Source organism: Nanorana parkeri, unplaced genomic scaffold (genome assembly GCF_000935625.1).
Source record: "Nanorana parkeri isolate BGI_ZX_2015 unplaced genomic scaffold, ASM93562v1 scaffold402, whole genome shotgun sequence".
In the NCBI taxonomy this organism is placed as follows: Eukaryota; Metazoa; Chordata; class Amphibia; order Anura; family Dicroglossidae; genus Nanorana; species Nanorana parkeri.
Genome location: NW_017306670.1, coordinates 100,941 through 121,355, shown reverse-complemented (window position 1 = coordinate 121,355; position 20,415 = coordinate 100,941). Strand labels below are relative to the sequence as shown.

Below are 20,415 nucleotides of genomic sequence, written 5' to 3'. Positions count from 1 at the left end.
TGTGTGTGTGTGTGTGTGTGTGTGTGTGTGTGTGTGTGCACACAAGCAGGAAGTGGCTGCAAGGAAAGGGAAGCGAGTCCAAAAGTAAACAGCAAAAAGTAGGACTGTGCAGTGATTCAAATTCTTAAATCCTTGCAATCTAAGCAATTGACCAGGGAAGGACTATTGTTTTATCAGTAAAAGTGTAGTTATACTTTACGTTACAATATTACTTTAATGAACTAGCAAACTAGCAGAGCAAAGTTCAAAAGTAATGTTAGAAAGCATTATTTTACAAAAAGAGTAGTAGTGTATACTTGGAACAGACTTCTAGAAGAGGTAGTGTGCCATTATTAAAGAACTCCAGTTGAAAATTGTATTAATCCTTGCAGAGGGGCTACCCCATGCACTGCAAGGGTTAAGGGCTCTTCTTGTCTAGGTGCTAAAAAAAAGAAAAAGTTATACTAACCAGACTATCCGAGTTGGCACCCTGCTTCTGTGATCACTGAAGACTGTGAAGCATGTCCCCTTTGCCGGCTGAAGCGTCCTCACATCTATGCACAGTGTATAGAGCGTGATGACCCCAGGATCTTTAGACCATTGCAACAGAGGGGGAGACACATTCCAGACAGCGGTCTAAGAACAATCTGGTTCGCATGGTCTGGTAAGTATAATTTTTTTTTTTTAAGCACCTAGACACAAATGAGCACTTAACCCTTGCAGTGTGGGGGCAGCTCCATCACAAGGCTTAATAACAATGTTTCGTGGAGTGCTTCTTTAAGTGAAGGTAAACATGCTTGGGAGAAACATAGGTCTATACTTAGACAAATGTGCTTAAAGAAAAAGCAGACTGGATGGACCGCACTGGGTCTTTGTCTGTTTCTTATAACTCTCCACAGCTGTATTCAGCTTAATTCACTGACGACAAAACATACTACTCACAAAAACACTTGATAAACATGAAAACTCACCAGCAAGAGAACCATGAACAGGTGGAACCACTTTTGTCTTGGCATCTGATAGGCGAGAAATACTGTTAGCTCTGGCTCGTGGAGAACCTTTCCCATCAGTTGTTGGAGTCATTTTAGCATTACTTCTAACTGCATATTCTGAAGCACGTGACGCTCCAGAACCTCTTGTTATTGTCGCTTCTGAGTCGCTGCGTGCAGATAAAGAACCAAGCCGCGTTCTACGAGGCTGTGCAAGCAAATCTATTCTTGAAAGTTGTTTCCTAGTAGCTGTTTGCTTTGATGTTGAACTTGTTGTTGATACTTCTGAGGCAACAGATGCTCTATCATTATCTCCAACCTCGGTGTCTGAAGCTTCACCTAATCGTGACCTGCGTAAAAGTGAAGTCCTTGTTGGACGAGGCCTAGGGAGTGTAACAGGCTTGTTAGCTGCAGCAGTTTTTATATTGGTAAACTTGTCATCAACAGAGGCAAACTGAGATTTGGAGTGTGACCTTCCAGAATATGTTTCTTGATCAGAAGATAAAATATCCGACACAGTAGAACAAGGTAAACTAGAGGTCTGATCATCATCTGTCAAGTCAAGAGATGGTTGTCTGTTCTTTGCACTAGTTCGAAGAACTTTTTGGATATCACTTCTGTTTCCAGCCTCCCTAACATGAGTTTTACTTTTTCTTTCACGGGTTATGGATACGGATGAGCTGAGGGGTTCTTTGGAGGGGGATGATGTTGAGGATTTATCCTTGTGCAGGCTGGTAAGAGTCTTTCGCTTCTGGGGACATTTTCTATCTGCGTCATTAGCAACAAAACTAATAGTGCTTGCAGTATCAACATCTGATTCAGGGGATATAGAATTTTCCTGGTTGTAGCTAGGTGTTTGTGGATCATCATCGATTTTACTATCTTCTCGGAGCTTTGCTTCAAGGAAAGCCATGACTGCTTCTGTATCCTTGAGAAGTAGAGTGGTATCCATGCTGGAGTCCGTGTCTACGGAGTCGCTTCTCCCTCTGACACTGCTCACAGAAGTAAAGGGAAAGTTAGGTGATAGCACAGGTTGTTTATTAATGTGTGGAATAAGTTCTATAGGTACGTTTGAACTAGGCTTGTCTATAGTGAAACTGCCTTGTCTCACAAGTGGCCTGGACGTTTCCTTTCTATCACTTTCAACGCTTTTGACGCTATTGCTGTTTGAAACAACTTCACTTTTCTGAGCAGCCTTTTTCTGGGAGGTTTCAGAAGACTGTTGCTTGTAGACATTAGGAGAGTTTGAATCACTTGGTTGGATAACTGGTGGCTTGTTGAACAGCTTTGCAGAAATCAACTGATCTTTCATTTGCTCAAGGTGGGCTTTGTGTACTGCGTGCTTCCTTGCAGAAAGTAAGGCATCTTTCTTAGCGTCAAATCCTAAATAAGTATAATCCATTATGGTTCCAGTTTTATCCACTGAACTTTCCGTAGGTTTATCTTGCTTCGTTCTAGCTTTTCCATTGGAAACATATAGCTTGTCTTTCTTACCTAAACGGGCATGTGATTCTTTCTCCTGTAACTCTGTATCTTGTTTTTCTCCAACATCTGACCTATGTGCTTGTTTACTTGTAGAAACATAAGCATTTGTTTCCTCCTTTGGAAGCTTTGGTAAACTTCTCCTTTTACGATCGCTTGCACAAGTCACTGAGGCAGCAGATCCACTACTTTTAAGTGACATACCAGATTCACTCATATCTGCATCTGAAACACAATAGCAAGACATCTTTTTGCTCATCAAGAATTAATGTGTAAACTTAAAGTGACACTAAACTTAGAAGTTAAACCATGCAATCAAGTACCTTACCCATTAACAAAAATGTAGCTTATTTGTGCATCACTCGGCTGTAGATCCTTAAATCATCTCTGAATTCGCTTTGACACTGTCCTTCCTTCTGAAGGGTGGCTACTTTTGTTCCCCATGGTCCTTGTATGTGTTGTAAAGTAGCCACCGCTCCAAGCTTGCTTCCATAATGGACTACAATCTCAATGCAAATGAATAAAAAAAGCGTGAGATAGTAATCCATCTTGGAAGCGAGCTTGGAGCGGTGGCTACTTTACAACACACACAGGGACAACAGAGAACAAAAGTAACCACCCTCCAGAAGGAAGGACAGTTTCAGCAGTAATAAGATATGATTTGAAGATCTACAGCCCAGTGATACAGAAATAAGGTCCAGTATTGTTAATAGTTAAAGGTACTTGAATGCATTTTTAAGATTTAATTCCTGAATAATAAAAACATAACGTTCCCACAATCAAAATACAAACATGGCAAGCTAGTTTCACTTACTGTTTTTTGAATTTACAATGACCACAAAGCATAAACCCAACTCACTTCCACATACTGTATATGTGAAAGTTGTTAAAGTCAAGTAGTTCGTTTTATAATTAACTGGATCATATTCTGTTTTGAAACAAATAATGTTACTCTTTTTAAAGAAAATCAGTTACAATTGGATTTAATAGCTTGAATACTTGTTCCTAATTATTATAAAAGGCACAAAAGATTTAGGCGGATGTCATACCTACGATCCTGCCACTGGTGAGAATTCACAAGTGGTAGGATCACAATTAAGGAAACACCACTTGGAGGTGAAACACTCACCTGCTTGCATGTGTCGCTCCCTAGCCAGCTGGGTAAATGAGGCGGAACTCTCCAAGCAGCAACTTACATTCTGAAGTATCTCTCGCAGCGAGAGAGCAAGACTCGCCGCTGTAGCCGACTAGGGAGCGACATATTCAAAGCAGGTGAGTGTTCCCCTTGCATGTATTAGTGGCGCTGGTCATTTTTTTTTTACCAGGGACAAGATCACAAGTGTGGCCTTAACCTCCCTTTTCCCCCTCAAGGTCAACTCTTAAAGTAGACAACCAAAAAAAAGTAAAACACGGAAGTTGTTTACATTTCTATTACCTATGAAGTGCTATCCTTTGGTTCTATAATGCACGTTTACAGACAAAATTAAGAAGTTGCATCTCCTTCCTCAGCCTGTGATTGGACAATGAGGGAGCAGCAGCTCCTGTTACCATGTTCAGTTCTCAGCTAAGAAGAACTAGGCAAAGCAATACAGCCCTGGTTGTCTCAAAAATGATTCCAGTATAAAATGCTGCTGTGCATGGAATTATAGGAAACTGACATCAGGACAAACTCAGCTAGGTGTATGTAAAAATAAATGCAAAAATGGATAAACAGTGAGGGGAATTTATCAAAACTGGAGCAGACAAAATCTGGAGCAACTGTCCATGACAACCAGTCAGCTTCATTGGAACAAACTGAAGAGAGAAGCTGATTGGCTGCCATCTGCAACTGCTCCAGTTTTGGTAATTTCCCCCCAGTGTGCTCAAAGTTAAACTGCAGTTCTCATAAATATAAAGCAAGTAGACAGCATGTTACACATAATTTTCTCTGTGCAAACTTCACAGTCCAACTACTAAAAGTTCATCAACGGCCAAAAATGTAAAATCATATTATCCCATAGAATCCCACACATTTACTTCCCTGAATGCAGTGACACATTTACTATGCCTGCCTTTTGAACTACAGAGATGCCAAGGAGGAGATTCAAGAGACACATCCTCACTGTGTGCAGGCAGCAAGGTACCAAGGCATTTGTAGTCATAAGAAATCAAAAGCAAACAAAAGGAATAAGCAGAGAAGCTGCAAAGTATGCAGGGAATCCAGGAAGTTGTTGAAAGAGTTGACCAACAAATAGGCAGTGTTTACAACATTAAAAGGAGATTTTTCAAGTAAGCTTGGCTTACCAAGAATAACTATAATTTGTTAAGGGATGCACAGATACTTTGAGTACCAGTGCAGATACTTGGCATTTTTATAAGAACTACCAGGGTTGCAGCGGTTGCAGCTGGGACCTGGCTCTGGCGCTCCACCACTGTCCTGAAATCATTAGTCTGTATTGATTTAGAAAAACTGTCACATGACAACAAAAATGTATCAGTACTCGTACTTGTAAGTACTCGGCAAGTACCAGTACTCGTAAAACTGGTATCTGTGCATCCCTTTATTTATATTTATAAAAACAAAATCGTACATTAAAACAGAGATGTACAAATCCCAGGAGCTCCGTGTACTCCTTATAAATGGCAGCTGCCTCCTAACTTTTTAATTTTTCTCTAGTCTAGTCTTGGAGTTCAAAAGTATCGGTAATTGTACTCGTACTTGTACCGAGTACTGTACTTGGTGTCTGTGCAACCCTAAATTTGTTTTATTTCTAATACAATGTTGATATTCTACAATGAAAGTATGTGCTGTCATTTCAGATCTTCTTCAATTTGTGATTAAACCCAAGGTCCCACCAAGCTGGCCAGATGCATAGTGGCACTATGACACTAGTGCAGGGGAGAGATTTAGTAAACCCTATACATTACAGTACTGATACAGGTTCCTACTTCACCACATTACATCCCTGGGAGACTTGGAAAAACAGAAATGTGAATAAGTGAAGATGAATCTAGGCAGAAACTGAAATATCTCTCCTGTCCGCCCCTGTCACACAGCACAGATCTGTCTGAAGAGTGGGCAATACTAGGAGCTATGAGCCATAACGATACAGGTCTGTAGTGTGGAGGGCAACAAGTGGGGTCTGTGGTGTTCTTATACATAGATTGGTTGTTTTCTGCAGGAGCACCTAACACAAGGTCTGCCTATAGCAGAGACTGTGGCATCATTTCTATAGTCTTTTATTATACAGGTAAAGCATACATTTGGCTACATAAAGGGACCTCTGAGAACTCAAATAGCATTATTGGATTGGCTAGTGTTGCTTTATATATCAGTTTGGAGTTCCATTCAAATGCATCGAGGCCAACAGGATTCAGGAGTAATAAAGATTAGGTTATCACTTTTTGCCACCTATGAAAAAGTAAATTCAATCCCCTACTTTCCACTGACCGACTGTAACAATTCCACTTTAAATCATTACAGTGATACCAAGCATTTTTCAAAAGTCCGTTCAACATGCTCACATAAAAATTAGATCTGAAACCTCTCTAGGGTGCATCCACACTAATATCAGCAAAACAACAATATTATGTCTAGTAGTAGTATTCAAAAATGCCAAAAAAGTACCATTTTCAGCAGGAGGTGAAATATTGCAGTCATTCTGTCCATTATCTTGATCCTGTCCCACATGATTAGAAGCCAGACTGGCCCATTGTGATGCCCAACGTTTTTTACTAGATGAAGACATTTCCTAAAACAAAGAAAGAAAGAATAAACAGCAAATCTAGAAATTAAGTAAAATCCCTCCGTAAAGAGAAAATTCTAATCATGAAACAATGCCACTAAAGTCAAATCCATTGTCAAAGTTCTCTTTAACCACCTCCGGGCCGGCCGTAGTAAAAAAACGGCGGGGAATGGCCGAAATTTAAAAACAGGCAGTGATGCCCGTCACCATACAAGCGACAAGAGCCGGCGGATCGCGTGTATGGGGTGCCGATCGGTCCTGCCCATTACGCCGCACATGTTACATATCGCCGCGAACGTCGGAGTGAGAGCAATAATTGTAGGGCCATCAATCACTGATAACCCTAAACTGATGAGCGGTAAAAGCTTTTAAAGCGTCGCCCATGGCCAATTTTGGGTACGGTAATTTTCTGCGATTTCGCGGGTGCGAGCAATTTTAAAGCTTGACATGTTTGGTGTCTATTTACCCGACGTGACCCCGATCTTTTATATTTTACCAAAAAACTGGGTAATAATAAATGTTTCCTAACATAATGTTAAAAAAAACTTTTTTTTTCCCCAAATTTTCTGTAATTTTTCCTAATTATAGTAAAAAATTAAAACCCCAGTGGTGATTAAATACCACCGAAATAAAGCTCTATCTGTCCCCAAAAAATGGTATAAAATTCATTTCAGTACAGCGCTGCATGACGGAATAAACGTCAGTCAAAGTACCGCAGCGCTGAATACTGAAAAATGGCCTGGCCAGGAAGGGGGTCTAAACACCTGGCCTTGAAGTGGTTAATCTGAGTTTTATCTAAACCCTTTAGAAGTGGGGCTTTAAGAGTAGGGGTTGTCTGATTTAGCAAACATGCTGGTCCTATTTTTGGCATTTTGAAAAGATATAATACAAGAAACTTGAAAGATTTAGCTAGTGGTGCAGCAAGTTGTACAATGTGATAAAAATTAGAACAGCTGAGCAGACAGTCTTCAATGCAATGCAAGATTTTGATTTAAGGCCCCGTTCACATATAGCGAATTGTCGCGCGATTTCCGCCGCGATATCGCGCATTTTTGCCGCGCGATATCGCAAGAAGTCGCCGGCCAATGTTATTCAATGGAGCTGTCTTAACTCCATGTCGCGCGTCGCGGTCGCAAGTCGCTTCTACCGGACCCTTTTTTCGGCGGATTTTGCGCGATTTTACTTTTTTTCTATGGAGCCCGACGGGGAAGGTCGCGCTACCGTCGCTGGATCGTCGCCCCGAAAGTCGCGCTATCCCGGCCGTGCGGATCCGCTGCAAAAGGTATGTCGCTATATGTGAACGGGGCCTAAGGAGTACTGTTAGCTGTTGATGGTGAGGCAAACCCAAGGGCCGAAACCTTGGGGGGTGTCAAGAAACCAAGAGAGTCTTGTGTAAAAGCGTCACCAGCACAACAGAGACTTGAATGTCAGTGCAATCCCATTTATTGATGTCACTCAGTGTCATCAAGCGCTTTCAGGGGCCACGCAGGGTCCCCTTCACCAGGCTCAGAGTAAACATCAAATGTAGATCGTTTGATGTTTACTCTGAGCCTGGTGAAGGGGACCCTGCGTGGCCCCGAAAGCGCTTGATGACACTGAGTGACATCAATAAATGGATTTGCACTGACATTCAAGTCTCTGTCGTGCTGGTGACGTTTTTACACAAGACTATGATGAGTGCGGCGCCATCCGCAGTCATTGCAAGCACCCACTAATACGTATGGGAGTTCCGGTAAGGAGTGCTACAGGTCCTTGGACACAAGAAACCAAGAGAATCGCTTCTCGTAAGCTGTGACAATTAACACTAGGAACTCCGTAGACTGAACTTGGTCAGAGCCCACTGGTGACAGTTTTCTTCAACAAGGGATCGTATTGATTTGTCATTGCCCGATAACCTTTAACCCCTTCGTGACTGACGACGTACAGTGTACGTCGCCAGCATCGGGGCTGTTTAAACGACTTTTTATAATGTTGGGGGGTTTTAAGTAATTTTCAGGCCTAAAATGTGGAATATAACATGGGTACAAAAAATGAAAAAAAGGCCTCAGTCATGAAGGGGTTAAGGTTAGCATGTGTTTCGGGTGAGGAGATTTACCCTCAAATCCAGTCCTGGTGACACCAGCCATCAAGACAGGGAGTGAGGGGAAATCTTCAAAATGGGGACACAGATTGCAATGAAAAAAACTGACAGATGCTAACCCTACCCCACTCTAAATGAAAGTGCATGTCTGACGTAATATTAAATTGATAAGCTACTGCTACATTTCATTAAGGCACTGTTTAGCCCAGCATTTCCTGCATATTTAAATGCATCCTAGATAACAGAATAAATGCCTATGTCAACTGGCTTTTGGACTCTGCATATGAGTTACTTTAAGCAGGTTTTGCATTCCCGTAGACTTCCATGAGAATGCAAAACTCCCTTGAAGCAAGCAAAAGCCTTTTGATACAGGCCTGTAGCCTGACGGTTCCGTCTTTGCTGTGAGGGCGGGTGGGGGTGTCTTCCTCCTCCTCGGCTCACTCTGGAGACAGTGTAATATAATCTCCCTACTATTCTGGTCTGTCTCACAGGACCGATATGGAAAATGATGAGAAAAGCTACTTGGAATACAACACCTGGTTGCTCTAAATGGTGACTATTAAATATATATATTTAAAATTAATTTGCTCTAAAATTATTGCTCTCACTTCGACGTTTGCGGCGATATGTAACATGTGCGGCACAATAGGCGCAATCGTCGTTTTCGCACGCAGGCGCACCCGACGCATATCTGCGTGTGTATGTGGGGGCTTAAAAAAATGTTTTCTTTTTGAATTTTTTTTAATGCTTTATTTTTTTTTATCATTTCATTTTTGTATTACTTTTTTTTTTTTTCCACACAACTTTATTGCTATTACATGGGGGGGCTAAGAAGCCCCCTATGGGATAGCCAATTTACATGACAGGTCCTCTTTATGGAGACATCAGGGGTCTTGAAGACCCCTAATGTCACCTGGGGAACCCCAGAGAAGCTGATGAAGCAGAGATCAGCATCATCAGCTTCTCTAGCTGATGTGATATACATCACTTCCTGCATTCGGGGACTGAGAGGAGATCAAAGGGAGTTCGTATACTAAACTCCCTTTGATCTCCTGTCACAGAGCCATGCCCGTCCCGGCCGCATCGGATCTCAGGACCGGCAACATACAATAAATGTACATTAGAAAATATATTAAACGTGCACATTTCCTTTAAAGCAATGTGCTACCTCATGGGCAAAACCAACTCAGACCTGGAATGCACTGTACTGAAATCTATCAGGTAACAAAACCCAATATCATCATAGTCATCATTTACAGGAAAAGATAATAGTGATTTGCTGCACTCTCCTAGTGTTGAAAGAGCAGTTTTGTCTGTATTCAGCACTTACAGAACACGGAATTGCATTTTGTAAACACTGTAGTTTATATTACATTTAAAATCAGAATGGGCCTGTGTCTGAGACTAGCTGTGAATCTGAAAGCTGTTATTTGGGTTACCGTCACACATTGTCCTCCTGCATCATCCTTGCTATTTGCCTTTTCACAAAGATGACTGCTCTTGTGATCTTTTTCCACGGAAGGCAATTCTGCGCTGTCAGATGTAATTCGCATATTAGCTTGTCGATGTCCAAGGCTTCCAGAGCTCCTCAACAAAACATTTTGTGAAACTAATAAAGATGTGCAAGGCTCTTCAGACTTCTGTTTAAGCAGCAATTTTGCATGCTGTGTGCTATGAATTACTCTATGAGATGAGGCAACAGACTGTAAACCCAAACACAGCCCTTTAGGATCAACAGAAGCTGCTTTGACTTTATCTATCCTTGACTGTGGGATTGGATATGGAGCTTCTGGGCCTGCAGTGCTTGTGTTCAGAGAGAAAGAATAAGAGCGTCTTTTTCTTGGGTGGTCATCATCCAAAAACTCTATCAAAAAAGCAGTCTGACTTGCAGTTTCCTGCTGCTTCCCTCCAGTCTGAAGCTTCTGTTCCAGCTTTCTCTGCTCTATAGACGTGGTCTGTCTTCCACAATTTTGTGAGTTAGTGCACTTGTTTGCATGCTTAGGTGTTGCACTGTTTTCATAGTCACTCTGCGTCCCATCCTCATGTTTGTTGCCTATAAAGAAGTGAATAATGACTTTAAAACAAACAAATTATTCTTCCTTCCTACCCTATAGATTATGTACAAGTTTGAATCCCCCTCCTTAGGTCTCGTTCACACCTAGGCGTATTGCATATGCGCGACCGTCGCGCGGTTTTTTTTAACCGCGATTTGCGGTAAAAAAGTTGCGCGACCGTCGCGCGTTTCCGAAGGCTACTTGGCTGTATCCCAATGGAAATGCGCAACAAAAATGGCCCAAAGTAGTACCTGTACCTTTTCAGGCGTGGGCCGTTTTGTAGCGCGTTAGGGACGGGCGGAAATACGCCAAGGTGGGAACGAGACCATTGAATACAATGGGAATTATATTTTTGAGCGTTTTGTAGAGCGTTCGTCGAGCGTAGAACGCGCTACAAAACGTTCAGGTGTGAACGAGGGCTTATGGTCTTTGCCCAGTGAGATCCCACCTTCAGCACACAGATTTGTCTTTTTCCTGTATGCCTCCTACAGCACACACAATTTTCAGTTTCCCCTCCCAAGTCTCATCACTATGCAGTTCCAGACTTTCACCACATAAATTGCATATTAGCACTGCCCATAACCTTCCAATGGACATTGGTCACGGAGTCCAGTGTGCATGCGTGACAAAGATTGCCCTTCCTGTACCAGAGTTCTCTAGCCAGATTTAGCACCTGCAGGGTATGTACATTAACTAGTGACTGGGCTGCAGTATATGTGCAACAACCCCTGAGTGATCAGCACCCACAGAGTGAGTAATAGCCATTTAGTCATCTATCCCAAGCTGATGGGCAGAGCCAGCTGTCACTCACGCAGCTGGGTGGATCCAGACAGTAATGTCGGGATCTGTTACGGCTGCCGCGTCTCAGTATACCGCGAGCTGTAGCTCGCGGTATACTGAGCTTTGGATGACGGGAGGACGCTAGTTTGTGTCCTCCCGTTACCCTAAGGAGAACTATGGGGAAGAGCACTGACCCCATAGTGCTCCTTTAAATGCTCGTTGTTGCCTGAAAATTAGGTGTAATACTTTGGACATGTTTTAAATCCAACGCCAACCAAACCCAAAAATCCAACATGTAAGTGAAAGATATTCTGTCCTTTTATTACAGGGGTTTAAAAAAAAAAGAAATAGAGCCAAACCTTTTTTGACTTTACTTCTCTTTTGGGTCACGGAAGCACATTTACTAATGTACTCCAGTGACCCAAAGTCAACGTATAGCGGGCTACTGACAGCTATCTGCTGGCAACATAGAGCTATGCCACAGCCGGGAAGGATCTCGAGCCAGCTGTGCCGCCCCCCTCCCGTCTGCCCCCCCAATGAGTGCTGGAGGAATAAAGAGGGGAAGGAGGAATCCCTGCAGGGAACAGTGACTGACAACAGGCTCAACAAATAATTTTTGCACTCAAAACAGGCATTACAAAACTCTTTCAATGCTATATTTAACAGAAAAGGAAGCAATTAAGAGAAGTTAATCATAAGGGGTTTACACAAATTTTAATAAGAACTCTAAATTGAATGAGGCTATAACAGTCATCAGCAAACATCAGTCGGTCGGAAAATCTAACAAACAGAGCTGGCAGACATTGAGCTTCCGCCTCTGCTCAGGTATTCTGACAGGGGCTGGCTCTATTCTATTCTATATCTGCTCTATTTTTCGGGTCGAGCCTGCGGGTTGAATGAGAAAAACAGAGCAGTGTATGGTTAGCCTTAGGCTTTCGCAGAGCAAATAGCTCTGCACTCAATTTATAAATACATCACTACGTGCTTGTGGCCATGTATTTTGTTTGTATTAGCAGTGCTATCAATGAATGTTAATGTTTTAAAAGTCTTTATTCTGTATATAGTTTATTTATTAATGTACATATGGACAGCCTTTTAACCCCATTATCCCAGTGCTGATTGAGAACAGACTGCCCGCAACAATGACTGACAGAGGCCTCTCAGTAACCATCCACATATGAGAATAGAAGGGGAAATAACAGCAGAAAAAATGCATGCATGATATAAGATGTTATTAAAACATCTGATACAAAACATACATTTATTGCAGCCAGAGATAGTTTCCTCTTTCCCACACAACTTCCTATCCAGCAATACCACTGCAAGCAGGACATCCCACATCTAAGCCTCTTAAAATGACTCATAACAGCATAGACAGCAAAATTCTGTTCTGTGTCAGACATCTTGGTTTCTGCACAGTTCTGACTCATTTTATTTTTCATACATATTTGTGATCATTATTAACAGTTCTCCTACAATATTATTTTAGGTTTACTGGTCCTGTAATTAGAACGGAAATCCTAGCTAATCAAATATTGTCTAAATACAAGAGCCATATGTATTCTTGCTTGAATCTTGCTGTACTTTGTGTGTTTCTCTCAGACCTGGCCAGGAATACACAATAAAAAAAAAACAACTTCTCTAATGTAAAGGAATTTCCTGCAATACGGACCGATCACTGCTGCTCTCTCCTTGTGCAGGGTGGCTGGTCTTGTATCCGCGTCCTCCTGTAGTTTAATGCAGAAAGCCTGTAGTGTAGTGGGTGGACCTGTAGGGTCTCTGCATAAGCTTTGTGCAGCCAACTGATGTTACCACTACTTTTAATATCTGGGTTTGCAAAGACATTTGGTGCAGTAGTGAATTTATATGATTTGTAGCTACTGAGGAATAGATTTGGCTAAGTTTTTGTGCCCAGAGCAAAGCTTCTTTGGATCTGCCCATAGTTCTCTTTAGGCCTCATTCACACACAACGCAAGAGCAAAATTGTATATTGCGTCTATACGAGCGTATGTGCGTATATGCGTGCACTATTTGCATTCTCAGAATGCATCATTCCTAATAGAAATTTTAATGAACTGTACGCACATACGCTCATAGACGCGCAAACATGCGTATGCGCTTAAAATATGCAGAAATACGCTGCCCGGACGCATCTCGGTTCCATTCTGTTTTTGTGCATTTTTACGCTATGCAAATATACAACTCCATACGCGGCTATGTGTATGGAGCCATTTATTTGCATATGGTACAATACGTGCGTATATGCGCGGTAGTGTGAATGAGGCCTTAGTATCACGAAAGGACGTACTAACCTCCTCCCGTGACTCAAAGCTCAGTATATAGTGGGCTATCGCTCGCTATACACTGAGCGCGTCGCAGCCGGGACGGATCCCGACAATACTGTCGTGATCCACCCAGCTATCAAGAGGCAGAGTCAGCTGTGCCCGGTCCCTCCCTTGTCCGTTCCTCCACTCAGTGCTGGAGGATCTGAGAGGGGAGAATCCTTGCGGGGAGCGGTCACTGACAGTCACCACTCACTGCAGGAAGACGATCGGGAAGTGAACTGATGGCTGCATGTGTCTGCTCACTTCCCGATCAATAGAGCCAACCTGTGACAGCTTCTTTGTCACAGGTCGGCACCAACTATGAGGATGAGTGGAAACCACTCACCTCATAGTTCTCCTTTAAAGCTATTTGCTGTGGCTTACATACTTCTCCCTTGACCTGGTGTGTATGAAGTATTGCAGACAACATGGAAGACTAGACATTGTTCAAGCAGAATGCCAACTTTGCCACTCACTGCTGTTTTCATAGGCATGCACACAAAAAGGAGCTGCATCTGTACAAACGCCTGCTACACCTAACCATCTTGTCTTGAATTGTACTGTCTCCATTTATATTTTAATGTGATGGCAAATGTTTGCGCTATATAAATCCTGAATAATAATAATATTAATACTGATAGATCAGTAAAATCTGAAAACTAAAAAGAGACAGAAAATATTATAAAGCAATATTACATTATTACCTTGTAGCCTCTTCAAGTACACTGGGACATCGCTTTTAATACTTTTACTGTCTTCTTCAGCGGCTTCCTTTAACAGTCTTGGTGGGTTATTTTGTGCCAACCAATCAGCTACTTTACTTTCCGCTGCAATCATCTCTGTATGTAACCCAGCCAGTTCCTTATCTCCGGCAGACAAAGTCTTCTTTGATTTTTGACGGTGGTCCGTAAACTTGGTTATGTGGTCTTTAATGGTTACTTTACCTGGGGAGGTCTCGTCAAACTCAATTGTAAATGAAGCATGGCCTGCCCCTGAAGCTTGAGAACTGTGGGGATCCTGCGTTGGGATTTCATATGTGGCATTTTCTCCTTCAGAACATTGTTGGAGTTCTTTAGAAGGGATCTCAAAGTAACTTGGCTCTCTGATAAAAGAATTAGCATTTTCTTCTTTCAATGCTGCCACTTGAGTACTTTTCTTGACATCTTTGCAGGAACCTAACAAAAAAATTACAAAATGTATAGTGCAATCTAATAAAAAATGTTCTGACATTTCCTAACCAACTGCCATCTAATTTTTAAACAATCACTTCTGAAACATACTTACTATTTATATAAAAATGGAGTTAGACGTACACTGGCTGTTATACATTCCCCCATCTATGCTAAAGAATGTAGATGGAGGACTCTCACCTGCCAGAGGCGGGTGTGCCACTGTCAGAACACCCGGATAGTGACAGCAGTGGATTGGCTGCAATTACTGTTAAGCTTGAGATTTTTCAAACTAGCTACCTCTACAAAAGTCAGTTGAAAAAAACGACTTTTGTTGAAAATGGGGTCTTGAGAGGGCCACAACCGCTCGACTTTTGACTGATTCAACCAGTTTCTCAACAGTTTTTCATAAACTGATCAGGATGGGTTTTTTACTCCACTTGGAATCACAAATGAAATGTGGAACTCACAAATTGTCTGCCTGTTTATCCTGACCATTCATTATCAAGTCACTAATCTCTCATTACCTCCCGCTATTCCAATACCATCTCCTTTAGCTATTATCTAGCGTTCCCTCTCCCCATAGACTATAAAGCACATAGGGGCAGGGACCTCATCCCCACCATCTGTTATCATTTGCTCTGGTCTTTGTCTGAATTTTACTTTCTTTAATATTCATGTACAACACTGAATAGTAATACAAAAATCAAAATCTACATGCTATACATAAAACAACTTCACATATTATACCTGGTGCACTAGCATCATGAGGTTTGGCTTCTTTACTCTCTTGGTTATTTGTGTTCCCTGGAGCATCTTGATCCCCCCACCAAGATGGCTGTCCATACAAGGGTGTTCTACGAGGCATTGAGGAAAGGTCTGCTGTTTAAAAAAAACAAAAGCACCCATACAGAGAGAGAGAGAGACGAAGAAAAATGTTACTCAGTAAAAATGACAAAACAGATCCTGCACAATAAGGAAGGTGTTATACCATTAGTGCAATATATACAAAAACACACTAGTAGTAATAACGCTGACTTTATGAAGTTTAGGCAGTGTCGCTTGAAAAAAAAAAAAAAGGCTAAAACAACGAATGCCCCAGGCTCACTGAAAGTGGGGTGGTATTCAACCCAGAGGGCTGGATTGGTAACCAGGTTAGTCTGTGGGGGGCTGGAATTCTTCATTCTTAGCCCAAGCTGGGACTTGGGCACTAACATGAACTCTGGGAACACAGGAATGAGTGGTCACATGCAAAGAAAAATATGATATATTCTACAGTTTTTGAGCTACGTGGCTTTATTATAGCACCTCTTCAAATCCAGGACCTCTAACTCTAATATGGCCCTATTACCGTCAACTGGAGGGACAACACAAATTTCTTGAGTGGAATACAAAATACTTACCACCGCCATGGCTTTCCACTCAATAGAGAACAATCTCTGAAACACTAGGTCTTTTAGTATCTACTTTACTGTTCTTTTTTTATGGTTTAACTTCTCCGCCCCTTCCCCCTACTTCCTACTTGTTCCTAGGTACCTCCAGCAACCCATCTTACCTACCCCCTCCCCAGCTTTAATCAGTGTTGCCCACTTCTATGTAACATTAGTCACACCATACTAAGAAGACTTAAGAAGCAACACTGCTGCTGTTCTTCTGTGATACCTCTAGAGAAATGTGTAGCTTTGATGTTCAACATCTGTAACCATTCTGTGACCTTTAATAAAGATTACACACACACAAAAAGTAACTTAAGAAATAAATCATGCAACCTGCAAGCTTTTCTTCTGACTTCAGTGTCTCCAAAGCTTTGTGATGAACGTCTGCAGAAACATTTGCCTTTGTATCTGCGCTCTTGCATTTCGATCCTTCAGTTTCAAATTGCTTTTGAGAAAACTGGAATTGACTTGTAAACTTTTCATGCTAAAGAAAATAGAGAGTTAGGCTTACTTAGCTATTCTGGTTTCAGGAATCTTCTAAAATAGCTCAAGATTTCACTCGACCTTTTCCAAACAGGAAACACAAGCCCCCAAGAGCATGAGTTTAAACGAGGTAATCAATATATATTTGCTAAAGAAGGAGCACTGCTTGTAAAACTTTGCATTCAAAGCACTAGACTTAATTGGATAAAAGGTCAGTTGGTAATTATTGATATATTATTGATAAAAGGTATGACTACAAGACCATAATGCTGTCCTGCATTATCAGATGTAAACAACTAACAGCCTTTGCCCAGAGCGGCCATTGCCTAAAGTGGGGCAGGAATACCGTCTCATGGTGTGGTAGGCACTTTCTTAGGGTCTGAAAATAGCAGTGGCGCCCAAGATACATGAAGGAAGGAGATTCTTGCACTGCAATGTCTCCGATACAGCCCAAGAACAACATGCAACAGAGAAGTGACATCACCTACTGTCACTGCAGTGCACAAGAAGACATTCCAAATCCCGTAAATGTTGAAGTCATCAGAGGGAGGAGTGGGGAGTATATGCCCTAAATGAGCTCACATTGCAGACACAGCAGAGCCTAGGCACTGTGTGATGTTAAATGGTGCGTTGCAATTTCTCATTACAGATTCATAGCAAAATGGGAGATATTTCAGGGTACTGCTTAGATCAAATAACCTTTCTAGATATTCACTATAATCAACACTTCACTTTCAAAAGGTTTGTTGTCCTGAACAACGTTTATGAGTGCATTAGTGGGGGAACAGCATGTGCTAATGCAAGTGCCCATTCTTAAGGCACATTGTATTAGCACATGCTGTTCCCCCACTAATTAACAATAATGTTATCAGTAACATTGCCTGAATAAATACTATTTCAACATACAATTTATGACATAACAGGAGTATGCACAAGAAGAACATAAAAGCTACTGCATACAAATTTCGGCCACTGAACCTCTATTCTGAGACTTTGCCACAGACTCGATCTTTCAGAAGAATATCCCAAAAGTTCAAAATATATATGGAAGAAAGGGCCTTCCTATACATTAACCTTAAATGCAAATCTATTGCCATTGTATGTTTCATGAATCTACAACTATGGCCGAGCACAGGATTTATTACAATTAAGAATGCACCAAAATTTCGGCCGAAAATGGTGCTATGGGCAAAATGCTGACAATACCAAAATGGCTGAAAATGTGGTGCATCCCTAGCTTCCCAGACCCCTGATGAAGTCACGTGTTTTGACGTAACGTACGTAGGGCAGAGCTTCTGATGTCACTGCACTGAGCTGAGCCGGACGAACAGGTTTTTTTTATCGCTTTGCTGCCATTTGCCCTGCTGGTCTGATCCAGCAATACCCAATGCCTGTACTGTTTCCACCATTGTGAGTACGCATTTTTTATTTAATAAATTGCATTTTATTGGACGTTACGCACTATGTCCTTGTCCTTTTTCTCTTTCCACCTGGATTTATACTGGTACCTGTGATCTGAGGAGACCTTATCGCCTTTTCTGTGCATGGGCTTCCCTCCCCCATTAAGAAGGGAAAAAGCGCATTTGACCTAGCTCTGTGGGTCTACCTCCCCAGAGATCCTGACGTCGATGACAGCACATTCACGAAAACCTCAAGGTGAGTTTCTACACTTCTTACACATGGTACCATCCCCCATGTTACAACTGTTATCTTTCTCTCCCTTACGCCTTTGTCATCCAACGGAGAACTTGTCACTCACATCCTGCATTCCCCTAGCCCTCCAGGCCTCAACACCCCCTAAACTCTGTTTTTCCACTGGTAGCAGCGCTTTAGATCTTTGTTTTATTTTTTTGCATCCCTAGCTTCTCTCCTCCCCACTGGGCACTTGTCTCTGTCCCCTCCGATCCCCGACGCTCTCCCCTGCCTGTGTCAGCAGGGATTGGAGGGGACACAGAGCCAATCAAGCTGCCGGAGCCCAGCGAGGGGGAGAGAAGCTGCCAGGAGGCCTTTGTGAGGGCATTGTGATTTACATGCTGCATACATTTCTAGGCCAGCATCTTTGTCCAGAAAATAGACACCGCTATTTCTACACGAGACTCGATTAATGATGTCACCCGTCTTCTAAAGAGGAAGAACAAAGAAAAGGGGAAAGGACCATAAAAGCAATGGTAGAGGTAATATATAGGTCAATGGACAGGTTTTCTTTGGTCTATTGTCTACAACCGCTCAAGATTCCGGCCCCCCTCGTTCTATCCAATCACTGCACATAACACTGTCAAGCATTATCTAAAGATAATTTCATTGGATCCATTTGTGCAAGAGCAGTAGGACACCCTTCAATGTAAACAAAACACTAAATTGAAAGAGCATGTAGACACTTCTGGCCATCAACGTTCTGTTGATCAATTGTTAGCTATGCATTTTGGATGGATGAGCTACATTGAACATCTTTGCTTGATTTAAAATGGGACTAAACCTTAAAAGACCGGAAAAAGAAAATTCTGTTGGATGCTGGTAAAATAAGCCCATTAGTCTGCTAGTATAAAGGTGGTTAGAAGCACTAAGCCAATGCAATTACTAATAAAATTCATTTGAAAAGCCACTTTAACGTTTGTGGTGACGTACAGGCACAAAACATAAAAGGAAAAGGTTGAGGAAACAATTTGTATGTACTAAACAGAGTAATTTGGCAATTCAATTATCCACCTGCTTCCAGTAACAGCATAAATAATGTAAAGATGTATCAAAAAAACTCTTAAATTTACTGGATTTGCCAACCCACCACAAGATGGTTTAATGATTCTCGCTTCTACTTACACGTATCCATCTGGTAATACTTATTCAGAGCTGTCATGGCTGCTTGAGGTCTACTAGAAAACCAGGCTACACAGTAGTGGCACCTGAGTCACTGATCCTCTATTCTGAGACTTTGCCACAGACTTATCTTTCAGAAGAATACCCCAAAAGTTCAAAAGATGTATGGAAGAAAGAGCTTTCCTATACATGAAGAACTGCACATCTATTGCCTTTGTATATTTTATGAATCTACAACTATGGCTGAACATAGGATTTATCTATTACAATTAGAAATGCACCAAAATTCGTCCGAAAATGGTACTATGGGAAAAATGCTGATAGTACCAAAATGTTTGAAAATGCAGTCCATCCCTGCTTCTCTCCTACCTCCTGGGCACCTATATGTGTCCCCTCCGATCCCTGCTGCTCTCCCCCGCCTGTGTCAGCAGGGATTGGAGGGGAAACAGAGCCAATCCAGCTGCCGGAGCCCAGCAGGGAAGAGAGAAGCTGTCAGGAGGCCGAGAGGGCGGTGCGGGAGGAGAGCTCTGTCTCTTGTGACAGGCGGAGCAGTGAGGATGGAGAACAGTCATTAAGCACTCACCAGTTATGAATGAACAAGAAGTGCTTTACATCACGTCCTGTTCATTCATGATTGTGGACATAGTATCAGTTACTATCTCCCCAGTTTATGAATGGACAGGAGCACTCAGTATAGAGGCTTCCTGTTCATTCATAACAGGGGCTGCAGAAAAAGAGATTGAGGACTGTGTCCTCAATCTCTTTTTCCATTTTAAAAGGGAACTATCAGGGGTCTGTTTAGCCCCTAAACGTAAAGATAAAAGAAAAATAATAATAAAAATGTTTAAAAAATAAAAGAAAAAAGGTTGGAAGAAAAAAAGTCATTTTCGGTTTCGGCCTGACACATTTTTAAAATGTCATTTCTGTGCATCCTTAATTACAATTTATGGGCCATTTACATATTACATGGTAGATTTCCCCCTTTACATATACAGATGCACACACGCTCCAGGAATTTCTCCTTAGTTGCTACAAAAATTATTTGCCGATAACGGTTTCTGTAATTGTGCGTTCTTTTTAAAAATCCAGGGACTGTTATT

At 41.8% G+C, this 20,415-nt stretch overlaps 1 protein-coding gene across 1 annotated transcript in view; it reads right to left on the bottom strand.

Annotated features, from left to right (window-relative positions):
* CEP170 (centrosomal protein 170) overlaps positions 1–20,415 on the bottom strand; it is a 64,075-nt gene that overhangs the window by 21,397 nt on the left and 22,263 nt on the right. The window contains exons 6-12 of the mRNA XM_018559545.1: positions 16,352–16,502; positions 15,333–15,464; positions 14,118–14,588; positions 9,695–10,308; positions 6,058–6,181; positions 2,392–2,675; positions 939–2,337 (exon numbers count right to left, since the gene is read on the bottom strand). Of these exons, the coding sequence (XP_018415047.1) occupies positions 939–2,337; positions 2,392–2,675; positions 6,058–6,181; positions 9,695–10,308; positions 14,118–14,588; positions 15,333–15,464; positions 16,352–16,502 (3,175 nt within the window). The remainder of the gene's footprint in view (positions 1–938; positions 2,338–2,391; positions 2,676–6,057; positions 6,182–9,694; positions 10,309–14,117; positions 14,589–15,332; positions 15,465–16,351; positions 16,503–20,415) is intronic.